Source organism: Lipotes vexillifer, unplaced genomic scaffold, assembly GCF_000442215.2.
Source record: "Lipotes vexillifer unplaced genomic scaffold, Lipotes_vexillifer_v1.1 scaffold1258, whole genome shotgun sequence".
Taxonomy (NCBI): Eukaryota; Metazoa; Chordata; class Mammalia; order Artiodactyla; family Lipotidae; genus Lipotes; species Lipotes vexillifer.
The window spans coordinates 827,409-838,727 of record NW_006773444.1 but is presented as its reverse complement, the minus strand read 5'-3'; the positions used below and the strand labels follow the sequence as shown (position 1 = coordinate 838,727).

The 11,319-nt window shown below is 44.0% G+C and overlaps 1 protein-coding gene across 1 annotated transcript in view; it reads left to right on the top strand.

The window, feature by feature from the left end:
• Nucleotides 1-11,319, top strand: part of COBL (cordon-bleu WH2 repeat protein) — a 447,965-nt gene that overhangs the window by 232,879 nt on the left and 203,767 nt on the right. Inside the window, exon 8 of the mRNA XM_007448340.1 lies at nt 3,048-3,357. Within this exon, the coding sequence (XP_007448402.1) occupies nt 3,048-3,357 (310 nt within the window). The remainder of the gene's footprint in view (nt 1-3,047; nt 3,358-11,319) is intronic.

Here is an 11,319-nt window from a genome sequence, read left to right as displayed (position 1 = left end):
GTTTTTTTTTTTTTTTTTTTTTTTTTGAGGTTAGTCTTTCGATGAGACATTTTCTCTGGGCGGATAAGCCTGGGGAAACTGACTCTTGACAAATCTCCCTTCATAATGACCAGCAAATAAACTATCATATCATACAAGATCTTTCATTTGCATTTAATAAACTAATAAAAATGAATCCATTACCAAAATACCCAGAAGATATTTACATTTGGTGTTAGAAATTTTCTTTGGTGACTTTGTAAAAGAAAAACTCAATGGAACTCATGCCAAACTGAAATGATTGTTTTCAACCTGAGGAATTAGTAGCCTTAAGTTAGCACTTTCTTCTTCTTTCCGCTTTATGCCTGAGCTCAAGAATTTTTGCTCTTATTTAGCTGTAATGGCGTTTGAGCCATGGGATTATGTAATTCAGGTGGAGAACAATGGAAGTGTTAATATCCTGGACTCGGGCTCTGTGGCTATTTATCTGGAGGAGAATGTAATCGTGAATTTATATCTGGCATCTTCTAAAGACAAATTGTGTTTTTCCACATTTGCAAAAATCCCGCAATAATAACTCTTCAGTTCAAAAAGGTTGTTCACGCCTCAAGAGAAGAGCAAACTTGCCAACGCGTTAATCAACTCAAAAAGAGCGACTTACTCTTAGGGGTGACAGAAAATAGCAGAGAGGAGAAAAGGCCATGCTTTTTTTCTTTTAAGATTCCTAATTAGTCACCAGTCGACTGTCAAAAATGTTTACATCCTCTCTTTGGATTTGGAATTTCAAAGAAGAATAGAATTCTAGATCTAGAAGGGATGTCATGCTTATTTTACAGAAAGGGGAAAGGGTTGTTCAAAGTTCTGAGTAGAAATTGGACCGGGCTGTGCGATTCAGGCTGGGTCCCTGGACCCCTGGCTTGGTGGAAACCCTCAGGGGCTGAGTGAGGCTAGAAAGTGGGCTGCACAGAAGGATCTGCAGGACAGGACCTGAGGCCAAGCAGCTCCAAGTTTTCCTTTTGTGTCTTAGGCCTCTGTTTAGAATCAATAAAGAAAAAGCAGTTTCCTGCTCCATCATCTCAAACAGAAATTGTCAAAACATGTTATAGTTCATGAGGTTAATAATAGGAACCAGTGGAAAAGAGAAAAGATCATAAGGGAGCAGATGGGGATGTCTGATTCCAAGCAAGAGTCTCAGGCTGACAGCACAGACTGCGGAGAGAATCAGAAATGGCCTGAAAACGAACAAACTAACACTGACCCAGGTACAGAGCCTCGTAGGGATGTCCATTCCCATCTTCAAATCCGTGCCGGATTTGACAGCACTCTCTGAAGTGGTTCGCAGGAGGCTTGAACCTTAGCACAAGCTCATCTCTCTTACTAGCTGGTAGACCTGCTCGGATCATCCTTCCATCCTCCCTCCCTCCTACCCTCTCTGGATGGCAGGAGTGTCCAGGAGTGACATCTCCGGCAGAGTCGCTGACTATGTGGACAGAGTAGCCAGCACACAACATCCGAGGTGTGACAGCTTCTCAGCAGACCCACGGCAGAAAAGGCTTGGGTGGTATTAATCCATGGGCAGTGTTTCTTCTCCGGATTTGCCCTCTAATTAAGAGTCTTGCAACAAAAGCCAGGAAGAAAGCTAGAAGAAAGAGGTCATTGTTCAGAAGCATTCACTGCATTCAGACACATTGCCTTGTGCCTTTGCTTCTCTAAACAATTCCTCCCTTGTTTCTGATCTTTATTTGTGAGCTCTTTTGTGAAATGTCTGGTTCCTTTGGTTTTGTTTTTTTGATCTTGTTCTTTTATTTTACTGTTTGGGATCTCCAAGAAACCAGCACCTTCAGGAATTTTCTCCTTGGTGCTCTTTTGGTTTTGTTAATTCTGTGTCTCTAGTCTGCTGTCCAATTAAAATATTGACGGTGTTGAGTGTGTATTGACGGTGCTATGACGTCACTTGTCTATCAGGGCATGAGTCTGTGGAGTTTGCACTCGGCATGTGTGTAGCCTTTATTCATTTCAGGCATCCAGCAATTTACTTATCGAAGGAACGCTTTTCAAACAAAACACACCAAAACTACAGCACAACACAGTCCTTATTTCCTGGATGGCCATAAGCAGTGCTTAGATCCTATGCCTTGGGGTTTAAAATCTATATCTACATTCAATTTTAAAAAACACCTCTGGTCTGAGGCTGGTCCAGAGTTCTATATTCCTGTCCTACCACCTCAATATCAGGGGGATTCTTCTCCAAGCATGGAGCTTTCAACCTCAAAGCCCAGGAAGGGCAAAATTGGTGCCCACACTCTCCTAACACTTACTGTCCCTCGGAATAGCTGGACAGATGTGACGCGTGGTCGCAGTGCCCCATCGTCACAGTCACAATTAGAGTCTGACGGAATGAACTCGGGCCTCCGCAGTAAGTTACAACTCGGTGCGTCTTATTCCGTCTGCTGCCCTGAACCACATTCAGTGCTCAGGGGACAGTAACCTCAACCAAGAACACTTTTGTTCTCATTCTACATTTTACTTGCGGGTTCTCTTCTACGAGCATCTCTTATGTAAACCAGATCTTACTCTCACATGTAAAAATAAAGAGAAAGCCAGATGCTGACAACGACTGTCGTTAATATTTAAAGCCAAATTGTACATGTTCCTGGGAAGTTAGAAGTTCCCGAACAAGATGACTTTTTTCAAAGTTTGTTTCTATTTTGAAAACCCCTAGTTTCTCCAAAGGACTCATTTTCAAACAACTTCTGTTAAACCAAGGGTCAGACTAGAAACAGTTGCATTCACCATGTCGTTAGTTTGCATTTTTTAATGTTGTTTGCTTGTAGTCACATACAGGATAACAATTCCAAAGGTTAATTCAAAATATGCTGATTTTTTTAGGGAAAATGTTGCTCTCAGTCACATATGCACGTAACTCCTTCCAAGTTAAAGTGTGTCCAGAGGGAAGTGGTACGTTTGAGGGGTCCTCCTTCACACCCCAAATTCCATGTTTCAAATGAGTCAGGCAGTGGGGAACTCACTGGAGCGTTGCCTGACCTGCCCTTGTGTGTCTCGTCCAGTGAGCCTGCCCCTGGGGCCTGGCGGTCCCTGCGGTGTGGACGGGGTCCCGCCACTGCCGTCGGAGGCCGAGGAGACTGTGTCTGTTGGCAGCTGCTTTGCCTCAGAGGACACAACAGAGGACTCGGGAGTGATGAGTTCCCCCTCGGACATCGTGTCCCTGGATTCCCAACATGACAGCACGAAATCCAAAGACAAGTGGGCCACAGACCAGGAAGACTGCAGTGACCAGGACCTGGCTGGGACCCCAGAACTGGGCCCCCAGAAGAGCCCCTCGTGGGAGAGGAGTGGCTCTGGGAACTGGCATCTGAGGTGAGTCATGGACGGAGGGAGGTCTTTCGTCCTGGTGACCCAACCAATACTTGTTAGGTCACCGCACCCTGACTGGGGACTTGTTCTCCATGGTTCTGTCTTCATGCTCTTTCTAGCTCTGCAGGTATTTACAAATAATACGTAGTATTGGCTTGTTTGTCTGTACCTTTTATATGGATGGTACCATACTCTGAGTGTAGTTTTCCACTCAACATCATGTGTTGAAGATTTATCCCTGATGACGTATGTGTTGTCAGTTCACTTATGTATCCATTTCTTAATGAACGGACACTTAGGTTGCTCTGGCTTTTCCCCACTGGAATCAATGAGAAAGTCATACATAGGTCTCCATTTATATAGAGAGCTTTTTCAAGAACAGAAATTATTAGACCTTCAGAGAAAACTCACCTGCAACTTTTTGGAATATTGGCAGATTGCTCTCCAAAATGGTGATCTGGTGTCCACGTCCTCCAGCCGTCCCATCTATAGTGGCCTGCCACTCCACATCCACCAATACGAGGATTAATGGACGTTGTAGTCATATAGGTGCCAAATGGCATTTCGTGTGGCTTTAAGATACAATACTCTGATCAGTAAGGATGAGCATCTTGTCATGTGTGTATTACCAATTCAGTTTCCTCTTCTATGAATTGTCTTTTCATAGCCTTCTTATTTTTTTAATTGGGACATTACTTTTTTTTTAATTGTTAATTTCTCTTTAGACAGTTATTAACACACAAAGAAATCTCTAAGACGGTGGCTTGAATTTAACTGTTTTATTTTGTTGTATGAAAATTGCTTTTTGATTTGAATAATGTTGAATTTGTCCTTTTTCTCCTGAACATATATGATATTTGAATATTTGAGAGATCCTTCTCATACCACAAAGAACTAAAGATTATCTGAATTTCTTGTAAAAGTTTTAGCATTGCTTTCTGACATTTGGGCTTCTTGTCTACCTGGAGTTTATTTTGGGCCGTGGTGTCAAGAAGGGATCTATTTTTCCCACTGGTTCCTAGTTCCACGTTGGTCCTCTGTCCAGTTTCCGTATACACGTCAGTCTGTTTCTTGCACTCATTCCATAGACTGGTTAATCCGTCTCTGCACCAGAACCAGTCTGTCATAATTCCTTTCTTCATTCTTAGTTAGAAAGGCAGGCTAATTTTTGGCAGCTCATTCTTCTTTTTTTTGTTACTGTTGAAGCATAGTTGATTTAAAATATCATGTGAGTTTCAGGTGTATGGCACAGTGATTCATTCATACATATATCTATTCTTTTTCAGATTCTTTTCGCTTATAGGTTATTACAAAATATTGAGTAGGGTTCCCTGTACTATACAGTAAGTCCTTGTTGTTTATCTATTTTATACACAGTAGTCTGTATATGTTAATCCCAACCTCCTAATTTATCCCTCCCCCCACCTCCCTTTCCCCTTTGGTAAACATAAGTTTGTCTTCTATGTCTGTAAGTCTCTTTCTGTTTTGGAAATAAGTTTATTTGTATCTCTTTTCTTCTTTTAGATTCCACATATAAGTGATATCATGTGATATTTGTCTTTCTCTGTCTGGCTTACTTCACTTAGTATGATAATCTCCTTTTTTTTACCTTTTAGATAATTTTAAGAACCAGTCACACAATGTTTTAGAAGCATTAATAGAAATAAAGTAGTTTTTTTTTTTTTTCTTGCGGTACGCAGGTCTCTCACTGTTGTGGCCTCTCCCGTTGCGGAGCACAGGCTCCGGACGCGCAGGCTCAGCAGCCATGGCTCACGGGCCCAGCCGCTCCGCGGCATGTGGGATCTTCCCGCACCGGGGCACGAACCTGTGTCCCCTGCATCGGCAGGCGGACTCTCAACCACTGCGCCACCAGGGAAGCCCAAGTAGATTTTTTTTTTTTAATAAAAAGCATAAGTTGATCACGAAAAAGGAATGAATGCCTTTGTATTTTTCATGTTTTTTTTCAGCTTTGTCTAAATGAACACACAAGTCTCTGTCTGGTTAATGTAATTGTAGTGTCAATACTATTTTATTTTGGTTTATTTTTAGCTAACAGTTTATCACGAGCATTTCCCCAGGTGGTTGTATACACCCTCTAATAATGTTCAAGTACAGCTCTTCAATCTTATGGACAATTCCAAGACGAAGTTCATATTTTATTAGACAGGAAATTAGAAGGTGACAATTGGTCCGTTGTGCCTCTGCCCCAAACAGGGTGCATTGAGCTGAGGTTGGCTTGTTTGCAGAGAAAAAATACGGCATTTCCTTCAGAGTCCACCTAAACATAAAGGAAAGGAGCTTCACGGTAATCCTCAGATCTGTTCAGTTGGTTTGCATAGGGATTGCACACCCTGAGCTCTACATCTGAAACTAATCAGACATGTTACCTCAGTGCCCCAGGGATGCTCCTACAAAAGTCCCAGTGGATTTTGCTGGTGTTGACCAGAGGTAAAATCTTGTTGATTTCTGTTCAAGTATGGTACTGTTGTCTGCAGCCACAGCCAGGATAATCACAGGGTCTTGGAACCTGACGCTTTATCCAAACAGGGAGCGGGTCATGTTTTTCTGCCCTCGTCTCTGGGGTGCCACTGAATTTGAGAGTAGTGTGGAGGGGAGGGAGGGGACTCTGGCCCCTGACCGACCCATGTGGAATCCCACCACCACTAACTAGTTGCTTGGCCTTCGAGGGTCCTCCTAACTTTGCTGAGCCTCGAGTTTTGCTTATATCTGTGCAGATAACGCCTCCTACCTGTCACAGGTGTGGGAGCCACTGGGTACCTGTGCACATGCTCAGTGCCTCTTGAATAGCCATTGGGTGGGACCCATTGACTAAATCCACAGTTAGTTTAGGGACCAAAGCACCATGAATTTTCATGGCACATCAACTTGCCTTTTTTGGGCTTTGGAGTCAAAGGAAGATGAAGATAATCACTGAACCCCTCAGTCCTGTCTGTTCCGTTCCATTATTTGCCTCAGAAATGGGATCAACTCTCTGCCCATGATTTTTCATGGAATATCTGTAGGTTTTTCTTTTTAAACAAGAGTTGTCTCCACTATTAGACATACTCAGAGGCTTCAGCATGGTGTATCACATCTTTATGTCCAAATGCGTAACTTTCAATAAATTTCAGGATTACTTAAAATCCGTGCCTACTGTGGAAAGCAGGGGTTACAAACTCAGAGGCCGTAGAGCATGGGGCAAAGCACAAGTTTTCTCTAAAGAGGACACCCCACTGCTTCCTTACGGTTGTTGCCCTGAGGGATTTACAGACCCAGTGTGGCCGGCGTTGGAAGAGAAGACAGAAATCTAGATTTTTATGTGAGGTCTCCCCAGTTTTTTTTTAAAGGCTATAAATGTTAATTGCTTTCATTTCTTTTTCTCTGATTCCCATTGAAGCTGAGCTTTCCCCATATGTTTGTCAACCAGGTACATTTCCACTTTTGGAAAGACTCTGTTTATGGGAGGAATAGTCTTAAAGTTAGAATTTGAAAAATATTCAGACACAAGAAACGAAGATGGGAACTAGAAAGCAGGTAGCAGACCCGGAGATTGTCCCCCGAAGGCTGATTTCACTTCCCTCCTTGGAAACAAACGATACTGATGCACTGCGGTGGGCACTGGGTCTAGGATGGGACAGGAGCTGGAAAGACAAAAAGATGGACAAGGTCCCCACGTGGAGACGGCCCTTATGTTGTAGCCGGGAGGATGGGTGGTTCATCAAGGGCTGTGACCCGCCTGCCATCCAGAATCCAGGCCCCTCCCCATTGGAGAGATTTAAACCTCCCAAATTTTAAATCTTGGCAACCAATTCAGACTTTCAGGGCCAAACAAAACACATCTACATGCTGGGCAGGCCAGTCCCAGATGTGCGCTCCACTGACGGCTGGATGCCTTGGTCCGTCCTCCTCTGCGCACTCATATGCCGACTTTGGAATTGCTACAATTACTCGGGTATCTCCTGGGATATATCTCTTGAAAAATATCACTTCACAATATATTTGGGAAGTTCCACATTCTTCTCTTGGAAGAGGAGAGTATAAAGTCTCTTACAAATTCTGCAGCAAAGCAACCTGTGTAAGTTTTCCCCTCTGCCTGCCTCTTAATATCCTTTAGAATGAGTGTTCCGCTGAGCCCCATTTGGGAGATGCTGTCCTAGGTCATCCCCCTTCTGCACTGTCAAACTTACGGCATTTACAAATACGCACCGCAGATACATGGATAGAGAGAGAGAGAGAATACACTGCTTCTGGTGAACATGGTGCATTCCAGTGATGTGCTCTGAGGTCCTGTCTGACAATAGGGCATTGTGAGTTGGGACAGCAAGAAGGCACTGAAGCCTGAAGGGGAAGGGGAAGGTTGGGTCAGACATCAGGGGCCAACTGGTCCTGGCCCAGAGAGCAAGTCTGCAAAATTGTGTGATCCACAATGGAGCAGATGATTGCAGGTGTCCAGACTGGCCCGGGGTCAAGTTCAATGAGATGATAACCCGTGCTTGGGGGTTGGTAGCCCAGAATCAAGCTGAAATGTCCTGAGAGCAGAGCCCACCACTGTTCATGGAGGTGTGGTCTTGACCTCGGCCACCTGGAAAGGGACCCGGAGCGGAACACTGCCCAGGGGCACACAAGTTCAGTGACTGAGAGAAACAATAACAAAGAACGTGGTTTCTGACACCCTGCTGTCCCAGGAGAGGACAGGCCTGGTGACAAAGGCAGATGTGTACTCAGTCAGCCTGCCAGCTCTTCCCTTCCTGTGCCCTGAGATGGATGCCCCTGGACCACATTTAGAAAGGGAGGCCACTTGAAGGGGCTGGTACCCTGGTGTTGGTGCCTACTGCTGGGCCCTGGATCCACCTCCTGGCTCTGCCCAGCATTGATTCTGACACCTGGACTCTGCAGCTCATCCTAAGGTGGCATTTGTGTTCCCAGGAGGGGTGTTCTTCCTGTGATGATCCAGGACCTGGCCGTAACAGTGAGGCCACTCCATCCTTGGAATGCCAGACGCCAGAGGCTCAGGAACAGAAGTTACCCTTTGCCATGATGGGCATGGCTAGGTCTCTCCAAATGGGACATGGGTTCTGATGGATGGCGAAGCTGTCACCAACAGTCTCAGACACCCTCAGCTTGCAGAATCTCCACTGTGGCGCCAGTTCCCAGGGGAAATAAGGAGTGTTTGTGGTTTTCAACTTTGCCAGGGTGCCCTGTACTATCGCCACCCCTCTGATACTCGGAGATTCATTCAGTATTGGAGGGAAGAGTGGAAGAACCTTTGTGACCTGCAAAGACCCCAGTTTGTAAGGTCTGTAAAGTTCTAGTTTGCTGGACTGTTTCTCCTCTCTCTGCCATCTGCTATTTTGCAGATAGCAAATTCATCCAGACTTCTTTGGCTGGGATTGCCTGAGGTCCCACTTTGACAAATTGGAGGCAACGACTCTTTGCTCCAGAGCTCCTGCAGCCTGTCCAAAGAGCGTCTGTGGGGTTGGCTTCAGCTGAAAGCGTTTTTCTTAAACTATTCGGTCTAGTGGCAAAGTGCACGTCTCCTGCTCATGCACTTAATTTGGAGGCTCTGCTCCTTGCTGCCACGGCTCCAACTTCCTCAAGGGCAGCGCTGGCTGGGCTCCATCGAATGCCCTGACAGCCAAGATTTTGAATTGAAAAGTCTCAAGGATAAATACCAGTCCTCTAAAGAGAGCAAGTGTGAAGGCTTGGGAATGATTAGAGTGCGCTTTGTGTGCTGTGATGTGAAAATGGTATGTTTTCCATCAAGTCATTCGATTAGATCCAATTATAGTTCTCATTGCAAAATAAATCTATGCCCTCAATTCAAACTTGACCCTGTAAGTGGGACATCAAATTCCAAGAGTCTTCCTCTAAATTTAGCACAGCCAGTAAATAATGTCTTTCAGGAAGAATTCAGCCCATACGGTGATTGCCCCTTATGGTGGGGACACCTAGGAGTGGCTTCCACACAGTCCTGCCCTGGGTGGGAGTTGTGTCACCCATGAAAGATCTCCTTCCATCTACATATTTCCATCGTGTATGACCCAGGCCAGCTCTCCTAATAGTTAAAGAGCAACACGATGTGAAGACTGCCTGGCATCATATCTGCCCTGCCTATTGCTGGTGACGGTGCCCTGGGCCAATGACTTGACCTCTCACTTCTTTGTAAATTGAAGTATAGTTGATTTACAATGTTGTGTTAGTTTCAGGTGCACAACAAAGTGATTCAGATATATATATATATATATATATATATATATATTCTTTTTTAAATTTATTTATTTTATTTTTGGCTGCGTTGGGTCTTCGTTCCTGCACGTGGGCTTTCTCTAGTTGCGGTGAGCAGGGGCTACTCTTCGTTTCGGTGCACGTGCTTCTCCTTATCGTGACTTCTCTTGTTGCAGAGCATGGGGCCTAGACAGGCGGGCTTCAGTAGCTGTGGCACATGGGCTCAGTAGTTGTGGCTCGTGGGCTCTAGAGCACAGGCTCAGTAGTTGTGGCACTCAGGCTTAGCTGCTGCACAACATGTGGGATCTTTCCAGACCAGGGATTGAACCCGTGTCCCCTGCATTGGCAGGGGGATTCTTAACTGCTGCACCACAGGGGAAGTCCATATATATATATATATATATTCTTTTTCATAGTCTTTTCATTATAGGTTATTATTAAAATATTATTAAAATATTGAGTGTAGTTCTCTGTTCTATATAGTAGGTCCTTGTTGGCTATCTGTTTTAAAGATAGTAGTGTATCTGTTAATCCCAAACTCCTAATTTATTCCTCCCCCCTTTACCATCTTGGTAACCACAAGTTTGTTTTCTATATCTTTGGGTCTATTTCTGTTTTGCATATAAGTTCATTTATATCATTTTTTTTCTTAGATTCCACTTATAAGTGATATCATGAGATATTTGTCTTTGTCTGGCTAACTTCACTTAGCCTGATAATCTCTAGGTCCATCCATGTTGCTACAAATGGCATTATTTCATTTTCTTTTTGTGGCTGAGTAATGTTCCATGGTATATGTGTACCACATCTTCTTTACCCATTCACCTATCAACAGACATTTAGGTTGCTTCCAAGTCTTAGCTATTGCGAATAGTGCTGCTATGAACATAGGGGTGTGTGTATCTTTTCAAATTATGTTTTTCTCCAGATACATGCCCAGGAGTGGGATTGCAGGATTATATGGTTAATTCTATTTTTAGTTTTTTTAAGGAACCTCCATACTGTTTTCCACAATGGCTGCACCAATTTACATTGTCACTAACAGGGTAGGAAGGTTCCCTTTTCTCCACACCCTCTCCAGCACTTGTTATTTGTAGAATTTTTGATGATGTCCATTCTGACTAGTGTGAGGTGATACCTCACTGTAGTTTGGGGGATTGACCTCTCACTTCTACTTTCTTGTCAGTACTATCGAGATCTGCAGTACCACCCCTTAGAATAGTGCCTAACATACTGCAACCTTCAGAAATTGATGGCTGGTGTTATTATTGTTGTTGTTGATGTTGTTTATTTAAAACTGCCTGAGGAAGGATAGCAGCTTGATTTGTTGGAAATCCTTGTAACCTGTGTCTACCTCTGACCATCTGCCTCATTAAACTATTTATAACATCTTTGTTTGAAAAGAACATATGCTCATATTTGTGTACCGACAGATAGATGGGGGAGAGGCTAGCACTATTTCTGCACTCTCGAATCCTGAAGCCAGTCTTGCTGTAATCAGGCAACTTATCCATCTGTGTATCATACTGTGTGTGATCAATACTGTGAAGCTCTCAGTCCTGGGATCTCTTTGGGGGACACTAGTTCCACAGAAATTCTGTAAGGAGTCAATGAGACAGATTGGGTAAGCGGGTTGCAGGCTCTGTTTTTTTTAACAGTAGAACCACACTGAAATCATGTGTAGAGCCTCAAAAGACAGAAACTGTAGCTTCTCCAGGGGAAGAGCGTCTCCCCATATTT